The sequence below is a fragment of the Leopardus geoffroyi genome, chromosome X (genome assembly GCF_018350155.1).
Source record: "Leopardus geoffroyi isolate Oge1 chromosome X, O.geoffroyi_Oge1_pat1.0, whole genome shotgun sequence".
Taxonomy (NCBI): Eukaryota; Metazoa; Chordata; class Mammalia; order Carnivora; family Felidae; genus Leopardus; species Leopardus geoffroyi.
The window spans coordinates 108,540,194-108,562,901 of NC_059343.1; the positions used below are offsets into that span (position 1 = coordinate 108,540,194).

Genomic DNA, 22,708 nt, shown 5'->3' on the forward strand with positions numbered 1-22,708 from the left:
GTCGGAGACATACAACTTTCTACCTTTTGTTCTGCTTTGTTTCTCTGTACATCATGCTGAGAAGATATGAAGACTGATGAGTTTTTGGCAGGAACCTTTACAAAACTCAGAGAACGGTGACCTGGTCCTAAAAGTAAATGAAAGAGAAATCATATAATTTTAAATAATTTTATCCAAATACAATTGAAGTACAATAAACCACATATATTTAAAACACACCATTTGTCCAGTTTTGACACATATACAAGCTATTGAAACCATCACCACAAACATTTCCACCACCCCCAAAAGTTTCCTTGTTTCCCCATATAGTTCATCCCTCTTTCTACCTGTCTTCCAGACAACCTACTGATCTGCTGACACTATAATTGTTTGCATTTTCTAGAGTTTGCTACAAATGGAATCATATAGGATGTATTCTCTCCTTTTTTTTTTCTCGGACTGGCTTCCTTCATTTATCATATTTATTTTGAGATTCATCAATATTGTTGCCTGTAACAATGGTTTATTCCTTTTTATTACTACATAGTATTCCATACTACACTTCATCCATTTGCCCACTGATGGGCATTTAGGTTGTTTCCAGTTTTTTTGGCTATTATGAATAATGCTGCTATGAGTCTCTATGTGGACATATATTTTCACTTCTTTTGGGCACATATCTAAGACAGGGATGGCTGGGATCATATGGTAGTTTAACTTACATTAGCTACCATTTTCCATTCCAACCTGTAGTGTCAGAGTTCTGGCTGATTCAAGTCCTTGCAAACACTTATGTAAATTCAATTATTTAAATTCTAACTATTTTACTGGGTATATAGTGGTATCTCATTGTGCTTTACTTTGTATTTCCCTAATGACTAATAATATTAAGCAACTCTTTCATATGCTTATTCGCCATCTGTATGTCTTCAGTAAAATGTTTGTGCCTTTTTCCCATATTTATTATGGTGTTACACTCTATATATTACATATTTTTCTATATTTTACTTTTTTTTTTACAGTAAGCATACTTTCCAGATGTAGGTCTGAAGACCCATCTCTTGTTGTGTTTCCTTTTGGGGCTTGACAGGCATGAAACAGCCATTATACAACAGGGCTACTGTTTTAAAATTTTTTTATTATTTTCTCATTTTTGACTCCCTAAGTACAAGACCTCTGCCCTAGTTTTGTACTCCACCTGCTTGGGGGTGGAACTAGGGGAGAGGAGGTTAGAATTTTTAACAGGAGGAATGCCACAATATAGACCCAAGTAATATTCAGCACCTGTCATTCAAAAATAGGATGACATAGCCAAGACAGTATGCTTTGCAAGCCATGCAACTGTCTCGAGAATTTCCCTAAATTTAACCTTCATTTTTGTATAGCAACAGACTGGAATACTTAGCTCAGATAACTCTCCTTTAGTGTACTGGAGGGAGATACCCTAGCCCTCCAGGAAGAGCTATCTGGGCTCAGAAAGAAGGAAGATATGACTTGAGGAAAGTTGCGTGGGGGAAGTCTATTCCTTTAGCAGCTTAGAGATGGTGGGAAAGTGAAAGGGTGGTGGGAGAAGCTGGAGAGCAAAGAAATCAGAAGAGGCTCTTACGTTTTTCTTACTTTGGGTCTTGGTTGCTTCAGACAAGTGAAGTTAGCATAGAGAGAAAAGAACTATTGCTCTGCTCCCCACTTACGGTTCTAGGAAGGAATCTCTTAGACTATCCCCCACTGCTGCCGCCTTCTCCTCACCTGGGACATGGGCCACAAACTATAATATAGTATGGTCAAGCAGAGCAAGCCTTTCTCTGAAGTTGGTATCCTTTCCCTTCCCTTCCTTCTTTCCCTCTCTTTCTTTGTTTTTAATTTCAGCTTTGGTGACATATATAATTGGCATACAAAATTGTAAGATAGCTAAAGTACACATCATGGTGATGTGATATATGTATATATTGTGAAAGGATCCCCCATTTAATTAACACATCCATCACCTCACATATTTACATTTTGTTGTTGTTGAAAACATTTTAAGTTCTGCTCTCTTAGCAAATTTCAATTATATACAGTGCAATCAACTATAGTCATCATATTTTCCATTAGACCTTTAGACTTTATTCATCTTATAGCTAAAAGTTTGTACCTGTTTACCAATCTCTTCCTATTTCCCCTTGAGATTTTGCTTTCTTAAGCCACTCTTGGCTGGGAAGCTTTCCAAGGGCAGTCACTGTGGTGGAGGTGAGAGGGCCCCACCCTGAGTGTTATGGATCAGCCAGCCAGAATTGAGGTGGAATGGGAAAGCCAGAGGGCTCTGTGTTCAGTGAGACCGAACCATGAGTCACTGCCCTGGTGGCTGACTTCCACTGTGAATGTCAATAGGTCAAGCACTATGTCAGAAGAGATAAGAACATCTCTCTCTCTGGAGACCAGAGGCAGAAGACATTTCGTCTAAGCACCATGGCTTTATTTCACCTCCATGAGGTCACAGATGCCACTGTTCCCCAAGCTTCAATGTGCATATAAAGCACGGGGATCTTGTGAAAATGTAGATTCCAATTCGGTAGGTCCAGGGTAAAGCCTGAGAATCTGCATTTCTAATAAGTTGTTTAGGTGATGCCCATATTGCTGCCACATAGAGAAATAAGAACATTAGCCACACCTCTTACCCCAGACATTTGGACATCATCTTTTGGAAAGAAGCAGAAAGATGGGGGAGGCTACATGAAATTCAGGGCCATTATGGGGGCCCCACAAAGGCAGTATGTTAGAAAAATCAATGACTGAGCCCAAAAGCAAAAAGAAGGAAGGCACTGGCAAAATGTGCTAGCCATATATGTATTAGAGAAGCCTATTCAAGAAATAGGTTGAAATTTGAGAATGACAACAACTGCTACTCCGTCAGGCTGTTCTAAAAGGAACAGGGGAATAAGAGTGGGCAACACTGAGGGCATGCTCCACTGCTGAGGAAAAATAAGTGGCAGAATAAAATATTTCTACTGCCAGTGAAGTGACAGAAGTTACTTCAGGCCTGAAAATTCCAAAGTCTAAGGAAGGGCAGGGTTTTGAGAAAGAGTGTTGGTTGGAGTCTCGGTCCTCACTAGGTCCCTAGGGTTGCTGGCTTCAGAAACATCAGTAGCACCTCCAGTCAGCAATCTGCAAGGATGACTCTCCAGGTGAATGAAACAAATGAGATGCAGGGAAAAGCTTCCCTAGGAGGCAGAAGTGCTTGCTGAGTGAAGACTGGCAGTAGTAGCGGTAGGAGCCAGTGAGGAACAGGTTAAAAAACAATGCCTTGGGATCTTGTTGGTAATGGAAAAATACAGAAATGAGATCAGGAGCAGGGGCCATGGAGAAGCAGGGCTCTGAACTGGGCTTGCAGACTTGTCAGCTGCAAAATATGCGCGGTCCTGCTCACGGGCATGTGGTGGCAGTGACATGAACTGAGCGAGTAATTAGGAAGTCTAATCCAGAAAGCAAGAGAGTCTGTAGCACTGTTGGCAAATATTACTCAAAATCCATCATTTATAACATAGGATAGAGGATTTATCTGCATTGTAAGCAGATGCGGTCAGTACCAAATCCTGTCTTTCTACAAATTACTAGTTTAGTACTTCTAATCAAATAATTTCAATTATGTTTTTGTCCTTGGTGTAATTTCTGGCCACTGGTACTATCACTTGTTTTCTTTATCTCTGGGGAAGGAGCTTAAAGAAACACAAGAAAATATTTGTTTTTAATAGTGCACATGACAGTTATCCAAGATAGATTCTATTTATTCTTTCATGCCCAATAAAAGGAGAGCTATATGCTAATATACATATGGGGCTGTAAGGAGGAACTGCAGAGGATAAGTAGTGGTTCTCAATGGGAGGCAATTTTTTCCCTTAGTGGACATTTGGAAATGTCTGGAGACATTGTGATTGTTACAAATGTGGCAGAGGAGGGTCACACCTGGCATCTAGGGGGTGGAGGCCTGGGATGCTGCTAAACATTCTACAATGCAAAGGACAGCCCCCACAACAAAGAATTATCCAGCCCAAAATGTCAATAGTGGCAAGGTTGAGAAACCAGAAGACAGATGTGATGGGGAGGCAAGGCAATCCCTTTTACAGTATTATCTTGTGTAGTTAAAGCTATACTTGAGCAGAGTTGTCTTCTGGGAGAAGGGAAAAAACTCCATCCCTCCATCCTGCCCAGTGAGAACATGGCCTTTTCTCTGTGTGGGGATGCACGACAGCACAAACAACTATGCTGGAGATGCTGTGAGAGTGCTCATGATCTTCCTTGGCTGTGCCTCAGAGCTTGGCAGGGGCAAGCGACAGTACACATATATCTCAGCTGTGAAAGAGATGACTACAGTTACTGTTTCTAATCATTCAGATAGACAAAAGGATTCCAAACTATGTGTGCTGATTGCATTTTCACTAGAGCTTTAAGATATGCATCCCTTTGTGTCTATGTGATAGAAGATGATGGCCTTATTATAGTGGTATAAGTCTATTTCATATGTGAAATAGATCTCTTCATTCTCCTATGTGATATTGTGAACATATTTTTAAAAATATTTTCCTTTTTAAAAACCATTTGAGGTGGCCACTGTTTAAGATGCCTACCTTAGGGGTACCTCAGTGGCTCAGTTGGTTAAGCATTAGACTCGTTCTTTATGAGATTTTTTTAAAGTTTATTTTTTAATTTTTTATTTTTTTTTAATTTTTTTTTCAACGTTTATTTATTTTTTTTTGGGACAGAGAGAGACAGAGCATGAACGGGGGAGGGGTAGAGAGAGAGGGAGACACAGAATCGGAAACAGGCTCCAGACTCTGAGCCATCAGCCCAGAGCCTGACGCGGGGCTCGAACTCACGGACCGCGAGATCGTGACCTGGCTGAAGTCGGACGCTTAACCGACTGCGCCACCCAGGCACCCCTTAAAGTTTATTTTTGAGAGAGTGAGCAAGCAGGGGAGGAACAGAGAGGGAGACAGAATCCCAAGCAGGCTCTGCCCTGTCAGCACAGAGCCTGATGTGGGGCTCGAATTCACGGAACTGGAAGATCATGACCTGAGCTGAAATTAAGAGTTGGATGCCCAACTGACTGAGCCACCCAAGCATCCCTAGCATTCGACTCTTGATTCCGCCTCAAGTCATGATCAAAAGGTTCATGAGTTCGAGCCCTACGTCAGGCTCCATGCTGAGAGTACACCACCTATTCCGGATTCTCTCACTCTCTCTCTCTCTCTTAGACCCTCCCCTGCTTGGTCTCTGTCTCAAAAATAAATAAACATTTAAAAAAGATGCCTACTTGAAACTTCCTACTGTAATTAGAAGCTAACCGTTAAAGATGGAGGAAGCAATATAGCTGCTGAAGTGATTTTTTTTTTTTTTTTTTTTTTTTTTTTTAATCCCAGAGGCAGGTGTTACCACCTCATTGCTTCACTGGACTAAATTATGAGCTTTTCTTACTGACTCTTTCATAAACTTTCATTCTTTCTTTCCTCTCACATTGTCTATTCTTATTGGCTCATCCTTTAAAAACTTTCTCTTGCACATATTTCCTCTATCATTTTTTTTAAAAAAGCCCTTTATTTTGTTCTCCTTTTAAAACTTCTTTTCTCTCTATTCCTTTTCCTTCTCCCTTCTGCTTCCTTTCCCTCCTCTTCCCTGCCCTATCCTATCCTGCCCATCCTCCTATCCTGCTCTACTATCCTCTCTTGCCCTATCTTATCCTGCCCTGTCCTATCCTGTCCTGCCCTACCCTACCCTACCCTATCCTATCCTATCCTATCCTATCCTATCCTATCCTACCCTACTCTACCCTACCCTATCTTATCCTGCCCTATCCTATCCTATCCTATCCTATCCTGCCCTATCCTATCCTGCCCTATCTTATCCTGCCCTATCCTATCCTATCCTATCCTATCCTATCCTATCCTATCCTATCCTATCCTATCCTATCCTGCCCTAACTTATCCTATATCCTATTTTGCCTCATCCTATTCTATCCTGCTCTATCCTATCTTCCCCTGCCCTATTCTATCTTATCCTGTCCATCCATCTTCTTTTACTCTCTATTTACTGGCCCATGTCCAAAAAGTTTTCCATTTCTTTTCTTTCCCTTTCTAACTCTTTTATGTACTCTTTTTATTGGTTTCTCCTTTTTCTAATCAGTTTTATCTATCTAGTTATCTATCTTTCTATCAATGTATATCCCATCTATCCATCCACCCACCTACCCACCCATCCATTTACCTAGATATCTATCCATATTTATTACATTGTATTTTATTGACTTTTATGTGTTTTATTGAAGTATAGTTGACATACACTTGACTACTACTTTGTAAATCCCCCATCATTCACAATGCACTTGCTTTACTTATTGGCTCCTCCCCCTCCCATTGTCTCCCTCTCTCCTTTAACACTTCCCCCTACTGACTCATTGCTCATAAACTTAGTCTTTTTTCCCTTATTTCCTACTTCTGCTCTGTCTTCCTTCCTTTCACCCTCCCTCCCTTCTCTTTGCTACATTCCTTTTGTATCTCTATCCTCATCCCCACCCTCTGTCCTTCATTTCTCCCTCCCTCCTTCCCACTGCCCCCATTTTCCCTGCACTACCTCCCTCTTACCTTTTTACCCCTTCCTTCATTCCTTCCTTCTTCCCATTCTTCCTTTATTCACTTTGCACTGGTTCCACTTCCAGACCATTTTCCTTTTCTTCTCTCCTCTCTTTCTCTCTCATTCTACCTTTTTCACATATTCTCCTCTGGTGTCTTCTACCTTTTATTATCTATCTACCATTTACCTACCTATCATCTAGCTGTCTTCCTTCCATCTTTATTTTTATTTTTATCTGACTTTTGTTAGATCTCTTTCTCTCTGTCCTCTACTCTGTACATCATGTTTTACTAGCTCCTCCTTTTCAACTTCTCTGTGTCTCTCTAATATTCTTTCTTCTTTTTACTATTTTCCTAGTCTCACCCCATTTTAGAATATTCCTCTCTTTCTTGCCTTCCTTCTCTCCCTCTCCACACCCCCTCCCTCCCTTCTACCTTTAGATCTTCATCAACTGTCTCTAGGTCTCTTTCTTACTCCTTTTGCTGTCCTCCTCTGGATTGCTTTGCCTTCTTTTGGTGAACCTGCACCCCTGCCTTGTCTCCTCCTTCCCTCCCTCCGTCCCCACCCCTACTTCCCTGCCTTCCCTCTCTCCTCATGTCCCCACCTCACTTCCTTTCTTCTCTTTTTTCCTGCTCCTTTACTCCCTCCTTCCCTCCATTCTTCATATACTCCTTTTTTACTGGTTCTCCTTGTAAACTTTTTTTTTTCCCTTCAGGGCGCCTAGGTAGCTCAGTTGGTTGACCGTCTGACTTTGGCTCAGGTCATGATCTCATGGTTTATGGGTTCCGGGCTTGTGCTGACAGCTCAGAGCCTGGAGCCTGCTTCAGATTCTGTGTGTCTCTCTCTCTATCTGCCCCTCCCCCACTCATGCTCTGTGTCTCTCTCCTTCAAAAATAAATAAAAACATTAAAAAATGAATAAACTTTGTTTCCCTTCATACTCTCTCCTGTTATCTTAAAATTTTTTTTAATATTTATTTATTTTTTAAATACAGAGAGACAGAGCACAAGTGGGGGAGGGGCAGAGAGAGAGGGAGACACAAAATCCAAAGCAGGCTCCAGGCTCTGAGCTGTCAGCACAGGGCCTGGCATGGGGCTTGAACTCAAGAACTATGAGATCATGACCTGAGTTGAAGTCGGACGCTTAACTGACTGAGCCACCCAGGTGCCCGCTCTCCTGTTATCTTTTAATTTTTTTTTTCAACGTTTATTTATTTTTGGGACAGAGAGAGACAGAGCATGAACGGGGGAGGGGCAGAGAGAGAGGGAGACACAGAATCGGAAACAGGCTCCAGGCTCTGAGGCATCAGCCCAGAGCCCGACGCGGGGCTCGAACTCACGGACCGCGAGATCGTGACCTGGCTGAAGTCGGACGCTTAACCGACTGCGCCACCCAGGCGCCCCTCTCCTGTTATCTTTTAATATTGTCTTTTGTATGAGGTCCTCCTCATAAAATCCTGTCTGCCTATATACCTGGTTTCCATCTATCTAACCACGTTTATTTTTACCTGACTTCTCTTTAGATCTACCCTCCATTCTTCACTTCCTCCGCCTTCCGTCCCTTTCTTCAGATCTTTACTCACTCCATTTCTTTCAGTGCCTCTTTTTCTTTCCTTTCCTTCCTTTCCCCTCCTGCTTTTTCATCCTTCCTTTCCTCATTTCTTTCTTCCTTCCTCTTATTTCCTTCTTTGTTATCTCCACCCAACCACTCACGCACTCACTCTCTATTTCCCGTCTGTGTTCCTTCATTTGGTTTTCTCACCTTCCTGTGTTCGTTCCTCTTTTCTTTCTCCTTCCCCCTCTTTCCTCTTTTTCTTTTCTTCCTGCCATTCTTCTACTCTCTTTTTACTACTCCTCTTTTTAAACTTTTTTCCCCTTTCCCCTATTTCTTTATACATCTTTGTCCTGTCTTCACTGCTGCTTCCTCCTATTTAAAATCAGGTCTTTCTACCTATACACCTGCCTACCTGGCAGGCCATCTATCTGGCTATCAATCCCCTGTATCTTTATTTTACATTCTTTCTTTTACTGTCTTCTACTTTTTAAATCTCTTGCACACTACACAATTGTACTTAATTTTTTTTAAATTAATTAATTTAATAATCAATTAATTAATTAATCTCTGAGAGACAGAGACAGTGCAAATGGGGGAAGGGCAGAGACAGAGAGAGAAAATCCCAAGCATGCTCTACACTGTCAGTGCAGAGCCCAATGCAGGGCTCGAACTCACAAACCTCAAGATAATGACCTTAGCCAAAATCAAGAGTCAGATGCTTAACCCACTGAGCCACCCAGGCACCTCTGTACTTGATTATTTTACTGGTCTTCCTTGATACTCTCACATCTGTCTCTTGCAAATAACTTTTCCCTACTGACTCATCCTATACAAACTTTACTTCCTTCTTTCCTTTTTCTTGCTCCCTCCCTTCCTTTCTCTTTTTAGTGGCTCCTTATAACAACTTCTTTCCTTCTCTCTCCTTTTGTTTTCTTTTTGTCCAGTCTTACTACTGGTTTTTTCTATTTGAAATCCTGTCGGTCTGTCCATCCATCCATCCCCCCCCCCCACTACTGCTGAACTGTCTCATCAGTTTACCTATCTTTATTTTACTCTATTTTAAGTGACATCTTTTTACATTTTTCCCTCTCCCTGCCTTCCTCAATTGTACTTATTTTCACTGTAGCTTCTGCTTTTAAACTCCTGTGTCTCTTACTCTTATACCTTGTTATTTTTTTTTACCAAGTTTCCACCCTCATCCCTTTCAAAATTCTTTGCTTTCCTTTTCCTTCCCTCCCTTCCATCTTTTCCTCCCATCTTAAGCTGTCATAACTGCTTCCTATCATGTCTTCCTATTTATCTTTTCTTACACTCCTTTTTTTAGTGGACTGTACTTTTAAAGTCCAGTCTTTTGTATATCTATGTATCTCTGTATCTATTTTATTTTACTGTATTTGTTAACTAATTTCTTCTTTCTAGACCTTGATTTCCTCCTCCTGTCCATGATTGTACTTAATTTTCTCACTAGCTTCTCCTTTTCAGCATCCTCATGCTGTCTTTCATGTTCACACTCTTTGTTACTCCTTTCCCCAGACTCTTCCCTTTTAATAGATATATTTACTTCCTGTCCCTTCCTTCCCTTAATCCCACCCCGCCTCAGTCCCCTATTTGTTTTACTCTCATTATATTCACTACTTTAAATTATTCTTCCCTTTTCCCTCTATTTTGTGTCCTGTCTTTATTACTGGCTTCTCTTTTTAAAAATCAGTTCTATTGAGAAACCTGGGTGGCTCAGTCAGTTAAGTGTCTGACTTCGGCTCAGGTCATGATCTCAAGGTTTGTGAGTTTGAGCCCCACATCAGGCCCTATGCTGACAGCTCAGAGCCTGGAGCCTGCTTCATATTCTGTGTCTCCTTCTCTCTCTTGCCCCTTCTCCATCTGTTCTCTCTCTCTCAAAAATAAGCATTAAAAATATTTTAAAAAATCAGTTCTATGTATCTGTATATGAATTTATGTAAGGATATATTAATTAATTGTATATGAATGTATGTATTTAAGTATATATGAATTGATTGATCCATCCATCTAATTTTAAAGTATTTAAAAAATTTTTTTTAAAGTTTATTTTATCTCACGAACCGTGAGATCATCACCTGAGCTGTGATCAAGAGTCAGACGCTAAACCGACTGAGCCACCCAGGTGTCCCTAATTTTAATGTATTTTTAAATTGACTTATTATTTATTTTAAAATATTTAAATGGTGGTTCCACACCACCAGCACAAAGCCTGACGTGGGGCTCGAACTCATGAAACCATGAGATCATGACCTGACCTGAAATCAAGAGTTGGAGGCTTAACCAATTGAGCCAATCAGGCACCCCAACTTCTTTAAAAAAAAATTTTTAAGTAAGCTCTATGCCCAACGTGGGGCTTGAACTTATGACCCCAAGATCAAATCATGTGCTCTACCGACTGAGCCAGGCAGGCGCCTCTGAACTGACTTTTTTAGATGACTCAAACTCCTTTGTCTCTCACTAGACTCTCTGTGTCAAACTCCTTTGTCTCTGTGAGACTCTGTGTCTCTCACTCTATTTTTATTCTGCTTTGTCCCACTGAATTATCCTTTTTAAACTTCTTTCCTCTCCATCTTCCTTTCTTTCTCCCTCTTTGTTCCTGTATTTCCCCCCTGTATATCTGTTTCTTCTTTCTTTCACTTTTTTCTTTGCCTGTTTGTCTTTCTCCTTCTAGTCTTTTTGTTTTGTTTCTTTGCTTTTGTTTTCCTCCCACCCACCTCATCTAGTGTGTGTGTGTGTGTGTGTGTTTTCTTACTGGTTTATTTTGTTCAGTTTTTTTTCTTTTTCTCTCCTATTCATTCTTTTCTTCTCTTCTTCATTTCATTTTTTTCTTTTTGTACCATTTTTTCTTACTGCCTCTTCCTTTTTAACCTTTGGTTCTTACTTTTTATCTATTTCTGTTTTGTGCTTGGTATATTTTAAATGTCTCTTCTTTTGTCTCCTTTAAAAAAACCTAAAAAAATAAAAATTGGAAATGAAAAATCCTTTTTCCCTCTCTCTTTCTCTTACTAGTTTGCTCTCTTACTGTTTTGTATAATCTTACTGGTCCTGAGTTGAAATGTTTTCTTCCATTTTTATAAATATTTTTCTTGGGGCGCCGGGATGGCTAGTCAGTTAAATGTTTGACTTTGGCTCAGGTCATGATCTCGCAATTCGCAGGTTTGAGCCCCACGTCAGGCTCTGTGCTGACGGCTCAGAGTCTGGAGCCTGCTTGAGATTCTGGGTCTCCCCCTCTCTCTGCCCCTCCCCCCGCTCATGTTCTGCATCTCTCTCTAAAAAATAATAAACATTTAAAAAATAAATAAAAATATTTTTGTCTCCCTCTTTGTTTCTTTTTTTTGGTAATGTTTTCGTTTACTGCTCCTTTTCTCTGTCTCTCTCTCTCTGTCTATATATATATATATATATATATATATATATGTATCTTTCTCCTTCTTTGTTGTATTTTTTTATACTGTCTCCTTTTACTGGCTCCTTTTTAAACCTGTAGTGCAGGCAGTGTTGTCTACTGAATCACTTTATAGAAGCGTTGAATTTTTTATATATATAATAATATTGTGTGTGTATGTAGATTCTTTACAACTTGAGCTGTAACTAGGAGGTGCCTTGCATAGTGCTTGGCACGGGTAATGTGGGCTTCTAGGATTTCCCTTTGCAAGGGGCCTGTGACCTCTCTGTATAAGCACATAGAGATTTATTTTATAAAGCCACCATATTTATATATAGATATGCATCTTCTACTTAGCGACTTTATCATTTATTGTCTCTCTCTCACCTTCTCTTTTGTCTTGTCCTTTGTTTTCATTTATACTTCCCCCTGGTCCTTCTCTCTTAAGGTCATCCTTTTGCATTTTTTGTAAATGATAAGCGATTTTTTTCTCTAGAAGTGCTTGTTTCTAAATATTAAAAAATACATTTAACATTTAAAAATTGAACAGCAACTTGCCACTGGAAATGCAAAACAGATATTTCAAATATGATGGTCTACTTGAAGGGTGCCCTCATTCCTATTTTGAGATTTCTGAAGTCACAATGAGTACAAAGCTAGGAAGGCAGTAAGGGTGAGTTTCCTTTTGTTGTCCAACAAGAATATATTGTAACAACTAGATCCAATTTAACTCATTGCCCACTTTCTGGACACTGGTCCCATTTCAGACCAACCCTTGAAGTCCAGGTTCAGACCAGACTGGGTCTCTCCATCAATAGCTATCCTCATGAGTTTAGGCCACTTTTGATAATTCACACTTTAATTATCAAAATTGGCAAAAGCTTTTTCTCAAATAGCCCAAGTTACTGGTAAAAGCTCACTCTACCTTCCGGTGGGCTTCCTCCCAGAGTTTATGACGTTGTTCCTCAATTCGGGCTTCTCTTTTTACTTCTTCTCCAATCTTGGTTAGAAGAAGCATTTCTTTTGTCTTCCATCCCTAAGGAGCACAATATTATGGTAGTTAGCAGAGGGTTTTCTTTCATTGTCTTTTTTTTTTTGTATTTTGTCAATAAGCAAATTAGATCAAGTCAAGGGCCTTACAGAAATCGAGTCAACCATAATAAAAATCTTACATTGGCTTTAGAATGGGCTTCTTTTACTACTTTTCATTGGGAATATGTTGGCGAATGCAATTGAATGGCAAAAGGAAGATAATTATTTTACTATTGGAAACTTAATTCAAGCATAAGCCTGGCTCCAAAGATGGGTCTAAAAAGATGTTGACAAGAGGGTTTTCTCTTATTGACTAAGGGGTATATCATATGTAATCAGTTGCTCTTAAATATATTTTGACAGAGAAATAAATAGGCTTGTCTGAACTTTGAGAGAATACAGGCATGATAATTTTTCACTAGAGTTAATATCTAGAACTTTCAGAGCAGAAAATGACTAGAAATGCAATGGATATATAATTTGTGGTGTCAATCTCACTATGTTAAGTGAAAGCTTGTCCATTATAACTGATAAAAAACAGTGGCTTATTCCTTAAATTATTGTTATTTTTAATAGTGGTTTATTTTTTAGACCTGAAATAGCTTCAGGTGGGATTGCTAAAAAATGTTTACCAATGAAACAAACATATGAAATTTCCCCTTCAATGTTTAAAATTTGGTTTTCCTCACCTCTTCAATTTGTCTACGGAGACTAAGTTTTCTTGTAATGTGGTCCTGATGTTGTAGTTCTTCTTCCTTCATCCGGAATGTGCTCTGCTTTTCTGCCGTGTGCTCAACCTTGTCTAATTCCTTACTAATCATATCTAAATATCTAAGTAAAAGTGCAAATATAAGTTAAAGTAAATTGGGTGTTTCCCTTATGATGATATTATCTATTTTGATATTCCCAAACCACCTTCTGGGTTGTTTTTGTTTCTTAAATACAGGAAATGTAGAGTTTTTCAGGGACCTTTAAGCTCACCTGATCCACTAACTCACCATGCTATACTAATTTTACCAAACTCTGTTATACAAGTCTCTTATTGTGGCTGGGACAATGGCAAAATATGGAGCAGAGTGATTAAAAACATTTTACACAGAGATTATTTATAGCTCAGCAGTTTGAGGAACATGAATTTCCAAAGGCAGCTGAAATCAGCTTAAAGACTAACTTCAAAACATAAGTCAATTTGAATTTCCTTTAAAAATAAGTGGGTAAAGGGTGTCTGGGTGGCTCAGTTGGTTAAGTGTCCAAATCTTGATTTCGGCTCAGGTCATGATCTCGAGGTTGTGAGATCGAGCCCTGTGTTGGGCTCCGTGCTGAGCATGGAGCCTGCTTGGGATTCTCTCTCCCTCTCTCTCTCTCTCTCTCTGCCCCTCCACTTGTATGCTCTAAACAAACAAACAAACAAACAAACAAACAAACAAACTTTAAAAAATTACCAAAAAAATAAGTGGTTACTGGTCTCTCTGTAATTTCCAAGTCCTTGAATGACCTTCCATGTATAGACAGATCTGCACATTACCAGTCTGGGACTTTGGTAGATCAGCACGTATTCTAGCATATCATGACATGAATCCATGGAATTTAAGAGGCAGGGGAAGGGTGACTGGCCCTCACCCCTGGTAAAGGACAAAGAGAAAGAACTAGAACTCATCTCTGCCTCCTAGGGCATGGGTTTGGCCGCTGAATGGTAATAGTGCACATGTGTGGGTAATAGCTGAATGAACACACACAGTTGGTGGGGGAACAACACCTGTTTGCATCAGCTGAAGTTATAGGAACTTTCCCTTTTTGCCCCTGCAGTACTTTCCTTAAATGTAATTTAGAAACATGCTGAACACATCTCTCTCTCTGCTACTATGGATGTGGGTTTCCCAGGCTTAGGGATTTGTACTTTAGATTTCTTCAAATATCAGTTTTGCCCACCTCTTGGGCTTCTGGTGGCTCCAGTTTCTCAGGAAGAAACTCTCCTCCCAAGCCTTGGCACCAGGGTTCCCAAAACCTGTTACCTCTTAATCTCCTTTTCCTTTCTCTCCATGTTGAAAACTATAGGGGGTTAAATAGTGTCTAATACTTTTTTTTTTCATCCTGCTTTCAATGATTTCTAGTAGTTTTACAACTTCCTGGGGTCTATAGTATGTCCACGAAATATGCATTAACTTCAGTCGTACCTGTGTTTTATTACCAGCTCTTGGTCTGGAGTTGCGTGTGTACCTTCCTGTAACAGCCATTCTTGGAATTGTGTGTTTCCATAACTGTCATAGGCTCTCTTGGTTTCATTCAATTTATTTACTTGTTTTTCAATGATTTTCTGAGAGAGAAAAAAATTAAGGTCTTTATACTGGCTGGAAATAAACCTGTCCTTTGGTATGCCTTCTTGAGTTTAGGGCTTAGTAAACCTCTTGTACTTTACAAATGGTTAATTCTGTTAACCTGCATTTCAGTCTAATGTGGCTCCATTCAAGATAAGTGAAAATTTCTCTCTGTAAATTAAAGGCAAAAGTCTCATCTTTATTTCTTATAGATCTCTAGAGATCTTATTTGATTTGTTACCTTAATAATTTTAGGTCAGGCTATTATAAGTGGATATTCTGCAGAGGACCAAACCTTTCTCCTAAATCCTACATAAAAACTGTCTTTACAGGCCCCAAATAAAACAAATTTAAGTATTAACTTACTTGTTCTTTTATATAGTTTCTTTCAAAGTCTAATTTTAAAGTAGTCAGATACTGCCTGTACTTATTCAATTCCTTCAAAGTACATATGACCTATAAAAACAAAACTGAAAACCAAATGTATAAACAGAAAATTGTGACAGTCATAAAGCTTTACAGAGAAAAGTGTCATAAGAACATTCATTTTAGTAACAATTTTGGGATCAAGGGTAATAACAACACATTTTGGTAGCAAATTGGAAAGTGGTGTCTAAAATTGCTGTATCACCAGGAAATATCTATCTAAATAATATTATTTCAATAATATGGTTCACATCATAATCAGAAATTTATTATTCCCAATGAATTTGTTATTAAAACACCAGTATAATAATGACATTTAATAGCCTCCCCCAATTTATTTCATTATGCTGTTTTCTGCTAGGTTTTTGTCTCTAGTCTTCTCAAAAGGTATATGAAATATTCCTTGATAGGTATACTGTGCCATTATTACTTTTAGAACAAGAGGAAAGGCACTACAATACAGCTGGGAGAAAATACACAAATAAATATGTGTGTATGGATGTCTTTACATATTTGAATCATTTGGTGCTTGTCTTTTGCTGTTATCAAAGAAAAAAGGTCAAGTAGCAACAAGTAGTCTTATTTGGAAATCCAAATACTGAGTAATTGAGTTCTCTAATAAATATTCTTTACTGTCTATCCAAAGTTGATACAAGCTCCTAGTGAAGAACAGAACCAAGTGTCTATCAAGTCCCTAGACTTCTGCTAGTTAAAAGGAAGTAGGCTTCAACCTACTTTATTATCGTTGGTGATGTAGCCGCCCTTCTTTAATCTCTTTAGGATATCTTTTCGCTTATAGTATGCTTTTAAATGTGGATCATGCAGACTTTTATAGCTGGTTTCCAAAAGTTGGCAATAAGGATCAGTCAGGTTAAAGTCGTAAGAAGGCTGGTAAAGCTGCAAACACACAGATTCAAAAGTATTACATACGTAAAATGGATGAAATTGCACTTTTAAACCTCAATTTGTTGAATTGACTAGGTTGTTCAGTGAAAATAAAGCATGCAAGCAGAACCTGAAGTGAGGGAATGTGGACAGTGGGTTGATTTAGGTTAATCTCACTGCCTTTCTCTTTCTCTCTTCTCTACCAAAGCTGTCTTTAGGCTGGAGGTAGGTGATAGCCTCAACCTCCGTCCAATTAATGAACAGTGATGTGTCGCCCTAAGAGTTCCTGCAAGGCAGGTAGGATGCTTCATATGTGGGCAGGGGTAAGACAAGAGGGGAATGATAGAGTTCTAGCTTTCTTTTTAGATTTAAAAGCTTCCTTTGTAAGTTTCTGACTGCTTGATTGTGCTAGCCTCTTGTCTTTCTTAAGGGACCTATATCAGGAAACTGGATTCACTGACTACCAATGTTTCCTTAAAAAGGCAAAGAAAGACATCGTTCTGGGCAATGATTTAATTTACAGTGGGACTAGATAAGAAGCCCACATCTTTCCTAGAAAAGAAATGATCAGCAGTTGATGGCAGTTGAAACAATGCTGCAATTAGCAGATTGGTTATAGCTTCTTCTTTTAGATGTTGACTTTTGTTGGTAACAGACATATGTTGACCAACCCTGGGCTACTGACCTATCAAGAAAGAAACAAATCCATTTGTTGAAGCCAGGGTTAAGTTTTCTATTGTCAATTAAAATGATTGGTTTCCCTGAACTGAAGAATCTATTATAACATCACTACCTGCCAGTGGGAGGTCACAGGGAAAAATTTTTAAAGTATGGAAATTGTTCTTTTAACAGGTTATCTTTTCTTGAAAGCAGAATGTCTAAGTTAATTGGCAAATTTTTTACTATTAACTTTACAACAAAGGCAACTTAAGGAGTTTGTGAACAGTTGCTATCTTAGTATACTAATAAGCAAATTAATTTATAAACAAATTACTTGAGAATAAGTTTGGTATCAAAATGTTGAAGTATAGGATCACTTGTCAGGTTTGGATTAGTGCATAGCCAAAGATATGTAGGTTACATTGTTACATTTTAATCTGATTGAAAACAAGACAGTTGGATACTATAATTTTGCCTTCCATTTGCTTTCAAAAAAACATGAAAGGCCTTTAAATTCCCTGTTTCTGTAGTGATGTGCTTAAGTGGTCTGCAGTTGAGGAAGCTGAAAGATCAGGTGAAGAACTGTGCCCTGAGTCAGGAGATGGTGGTTCTGGTCTGAACTCTGCTACTATCTACCTGTGACCTTAGATAAATCATAGCTTCACCTTATAAGGTGGTGATGAGGGTAAAATGAGTTAAAAAAAAAACACCTAATGGTGTAAATATAAAGTCTTACTTTCTTGAGGAGATCCTGTTAAAAGACAAAGATCCCACAAAGTTAGTCTTCGGGGGAGTTGAATGCAGTGCTTGATCATGATTAAATGCATATATTTTGGAGGTAATCAATATAATACAGAGATAATCAGTATAATTGAGTATAGGAAAAAACCCTGGAAATAAGAAGTAGCTAACAAGTGAACAGCAGGAACAGTATAGAAATATAGCAAATAGAAGATAACTGAAGAAAAAAACCAACAGATAGGGCTACAGTTATAAACTAAAATGGAATGTTACTACTAGTAGTGAAATAGGGTTTGAGTATGTTTTAGGAAAGCTAATTTGTGGGAGTGTGACTCAGTCAATTTCTGTGAGATTGACATATATTTAGTAGAACATTATGCGTTTTCAAAAGAGAAACTCTGTTGTTTTCTACCAGTAAAACCTAAAAAAATCCTATATGTTAGAAAAGTATCCGAAATACCAAGAAGCCCCTACTCATCCTTGATGACATACTAGACAGTGCAAGAATAAGGATGTCAGAATTATTCCTGTAAAACCTTTTGCTATTGTGATCAACGCACACCCTCAGCCAAAAAGTTCTGAACTTCCTTCAGGCTTGGCCTAAATTAAGGACAGAGGCAGAGGACTTAAAATGTGTAACAATGTGAGTGCAGCACACTGAATCACTAAAAGTGCTGATTCAGTGATAACTAAGTGCAGACCAAAGGTATGTAAATTCTAAGGAAAGCTTAGTTCTGTGTTGTGACACTTGTGAAAAGGCTTCTTCCGGTAGCTCTTAAAAGACGGCTCAAATTGAAGGTCAGGAAGGAGGGGAGAAAAGTGCATGCCAGGTTGCAGGAGCCAGATGGACAAAGGCACAGAATTAAGAATTAGCATGATATGTTTAGGTAGGCAGAAAAGACCCCGACCTTTGGGAGCGCAGGCTTTGGTTTGGAACTAAGGATGAACTGGTGGCTGAGGCATATCATGGGTCCTTCCATCATTAAAGTGAAGTTCAGACACTACACATTTAAACTCTTTTACCTTCACTTTGTGTGTGAAATTGAAGTTGACTCAAAGCAAAATCATAGCAAGTATTTCAAGTTTAATAGCAAGTTAAAAAGAGTAAAGAAAATCACTTAAGCACTATTAAAACTCAGTTTACCTTTTCACTTATATTTGTAGTGTAGAATACATTGTTGCTTCCTGGGATAACAGGCAGCTTGACCCCAAGAGGAAGATCCAATAGATTAGCTGCTCCGACCTCTGGAATGGGTTTTTTTTGTGAGCCCTGTCAGATACAATGAGAAAGTCTTTTTTTTTTTTTTTTTTAAGACCTATTCTTTTAGTTTAGATCAATCTACTCACACACATTTCAATGGGCTAATACTTCCACATAAACCAAAGAACCATCCACTCAGGGTTGAAAGAGCCCGCTCTGCTGACGCCTCGGAAAGCCTCCCATCTTCCAGGAGTTGCCAGCCATCTCTCTGGACCCCACCCAACGCTGGTCGCGGCCACAGGCAGCACTCCCCACTAAGGGCTGCCCCGCCTGGGAGCCTGAAGCTGAGTCTTCAGGCACCCGCCCCTTTCCCCCGCTCGCTCCGCTGAGGTCTCCGCCCCTTCCGTCCGCCCGCCGACCCAAGACTCCGCCCAGGAGCTAGGAGGACGACTACTACGCCGCACTAGCAGCCACTCACGGTGCCGCACTGCTCTCTGGCGGCAGCTAGGCTGCTGGCGGCAGCCTTAGTGGTGGAGGCTTCGGCAGCCTTATAGCAGTTGCTGAGGTACAGATCCATGGCCGCCCGTCAGCCCCCAGGGTGCCGGGGGGCTGGGGCAGCAAGCCCTCTTCGTTTCACCTCTTCACTCACACCTTTTCCGCTCTACTATTAGGTCAAGTCTGCGCCGCCACCGTGGTGGTCGCTAGGGTAATGCGTCCTCCAGGCCACGCCCCTCACTGTGTTACGTCCCACGCTGGAGCATTGTCGTCCCCAACTGGCATAGCCCTCGGCGGGGGGTGGAGTGGGACCACTCACCACTCGCTCTGCCGCCCGAACTTTTGGCGCATGCGCAGGTTTAAGAGCCTCAACTTTTGGGAGTGGATCAGAAGTCTGTTGTAACAGGGCGTGGTGGAGATTACGTTTCTCTCCGAAAGCAACACCCCTGATTTAAACTAAATCAGAATGTATCAAGCTTTGTCAGTGGGTAGCTGGCTGTAATTTTTACAGTTCTTCCTGGCCCTCCAACAAGCTATGATTCTGTTCAACACATGCCCACGAGTAATTGTGTAGCATGCACTAGGGCCAGAGGTTTGGCTTTCCACATTTGCCACCTTTATATGACACCATGACCACGCCACCCCCCTTGCCCTAGGCACACCACCGCTCCAGGTCCCACATAGAGCACAATAATTTTTTTTTTGCCTTAGGGCTCTTCATTCTCTGGCCTCCTCTCTCTCTTTCTCTCCCTTTTTCCTATTTCTTTCTACCTTCTCATTCGTTTAGCCAACATTTCTTTATATATAGTTATTTTATTTACTTATTTTTGAGAGAGAGGGCATGAATGAGCAAAGGGCAGAGAGTCAGGGAGAGAGAGAGAATCCCACGCAGGGTCCCAACTGTCAGCGTGGAGCCCGAAGTGGGGCTCGACCTCACCCAAAGCAGGGCTTGACTCACGAACCGTGAGATCATGACCTGAGCCTAAGTTAGTTGTTTAACCGACTCAGTCACACAGGCGCCCCATCCTAGCCGACAATTCTTGAGTGCCTGCTCTATGCCAGACATTACAGGGTCCTGAGGACACACAAGTAAGTAAAACATAGTCCATGCTGCCAAGGAGCTCACTAGATGGTAAATACATTAAGGGCTGAGACTGCTCCTGATGTGTCAGTTTGTACTTTGTGTCCATGGTTTTTATGCATCTTTTTACTGTGATAAAAAAACTGGCATAACATAACATTTACGATCTTAATCATTTTGAAATGTACAGTTCAGTACTGCTAAGTACATTCACATTGTTGTATGACAGATCTCCAGAAGTTTTTCATTTTCCAAAATTGAAACTCTATACCCATTAAAGAAGTCCCCTTTCTTCCCTTCACCTCAGCTGCTGGTAACCACCATTTTACTTTCTGTTTCTATAAATTTAACTACTTTAGATACTTTATATAAGTGGTATAAGTGGAATTACATGTCTTTTTTGTGATTGGCTTATTTCACCTAGCATAATGTCCTCAAGGTTTATTCATGTCGTCGTAGCATGTAGTAGGATTTTTTTTTTCCTTTTTAAGGCTGAATAATATCACATTGTATATGTACACCACATTTTCTCTATCTGTGCAACCATCAATGAACATTTAGGTTGCTTCCACCTGTTGGTTATTGTGAATAGTGCTACTATGAACATGGGTGTGAAAATGTGTCTTTGAAACCCTACTTCAAAATTATTTGGCTATCTACCCAGAAGTGGAATTACTGGGTTGTATGATAATTCTATTTTTAATTTTTTGAGGAACCTCCACACTGTTTTCCAGAGTGGCTGTACCAGTTTGCATTCCTACCAACAGTGCAAGAGGTTTCCCGTTTCTCCACACCCTCGCCAGCATCTATAGTCTCCTGATTTGTTCATTTTAGCCACTCTGACTGGCGTGAGGTGATATCTCAGTGTGGTTTTGATTTGTACTTCCCTGATGAAGAGCGACATTGAGCATCTTTTCATGTGCCTGTTGGCCATCTGGATGTCTTCTTTGGAGAAGTGTCTATTCATGCTTTCTGCCCATTTCTTCACTGGATTATTTGTTTTTCAGGTGTGGAGTTTGGTGAGCTCTTTATAGATTTTGGATACTAGCCCTTTGTCCTATATGTCATTTGCAAATATCTTTTCCCATTCCGTTGGTTGCCTTTTAGTTTTGTTGATTGTTTCCTTTGCTGTGCAGAAGCTTTTTATCTTCATGAGGTCCCAGTAGTTCATTTTTGCTTTTAATTCCCTTGCCTTTGGGGATGTGTCAAGTAAGAAATTGCTGCGGCTGAGGTCAGAGAGGTTTTTTTCCCTGCTTTCTCCTCTAGTGTTTTGATGGTTTCCTGTCTCACATTCAGGTCCTTTATCCATTTTGAGTTTGTTTTTGTGAATGGTGTAAGAAAGTGGTCTAGTTTCATCCTTCTGCATGTTGCTGTCCAGTTCTCCCAAACCATTTGTTAAAGAGACTGTCTTTTTTCCGTTGGATATTCTTTCCTGGTTTGTCAAAGATTAGTTGGCCATACTTTTGTAGGTCTAGTTCTGGGGTTTCATTTCTATTCCATTGGTCTATGTGTCTGTTTTTGTGCCAATACCATGCTGTCTTGATGATTACAGCTTTGTGGTAGAGGCTAAAGTCTGGGATTGGGATGCCTCCTGCTTTGGTCTTCTTCTTCAAAATTACTTTGGCTATTCGGGGCCTTTTGTGGTTCCATATGAATTTTAGGATTGCTTGTTCTAGCTTCGAGAAGAATGCTGGTGCAATTTTGATTGGGATTGCATTGAATGTGTAGATGGCTTTGCGTCGTATTGATATTTTAACGATATTTATTCTTCCAATCCATGAGCACGGAATGTTTTTCCATTTCTTTATATCTTCTTCAATTTCCTTCATAAGCTTTCTATAGTTTTCAGCATACAGATCTTTTACATCTTTGGTTAGATTTATTCCTAGGTATTTTATGCTTCTTGGTGCAATTGTGAATGGGATCAGTTTCTTTATTTGTCTTTCTGTTGCTTCATTATTAGTGTATAAGAATGCTACTGATTTCTGTACATTGATTTTGTATCCTGCAACTTTGCTGAATTCATGTATCAGTTCTAGCAGACTTTTGGTGGAGTCTATCGGATTTTCCATATATAATATCATGTCATCTGCAAAAAGTGAAAGCTTAACTTCATCTTTGCCAATTTTGATGCCTTTGATTTCCTTTTGTTGTCTGATTGCTGATGCTAGAACTTCCAACACTATGTTAAACAACAGCGGTGAGAGTGGGCATCCCTGTCGTGTTCCTGATCTCAGGGAGAAAGCTCTCAGTTTTTCCCCGTTGAGGATGATATTAGCTGTGGACTTTTCATAAATGGCTTTTATGATCTTTAAGTATGTTCCTTCTAT

The 22,708-nt window shown here is 39.8% G+C and overlaps 1 protein-coding gene across 1 annotated transcript in view; it reads right to left on the reverse strand.

Annotated features, from left to right (window-relative positions):
* LOC123594700 (fibrous sheath-interacting protein 2-like) overlaps nt 1-19,610 on the reverse strand; it is an 89,296-nt gene extending 69,686 nt beyond the window's left edge. The window contains 9 exon segments of the mRNA XM_045471604.1: nt 24-127; nt 11,930-12,050; nt 12,468-12,578; nt 13,264-13,405; nt 14,749-14,888; nt 15,256-15,345; nt 16,051-16,212; nt 18,746-18,871; nt 19,281-19,610. Coding sequence (XP_045327560.1) covers nt 24-127; nt 11,930-12,050; nt 12,468-12,578; nt 13,264-13,405; nt 14,749-14,888; nt 15,256-15,345; nt 16,051-16,212; nt 18,746-18,871; nt 19,281-19,379 — 1,095 coding nt within the window. The 5' untranslated portion in view covers nt 19,380-19,610.
* Nucleotides 19,611-22,708: the final 3,098 nt, after the last annotated feature.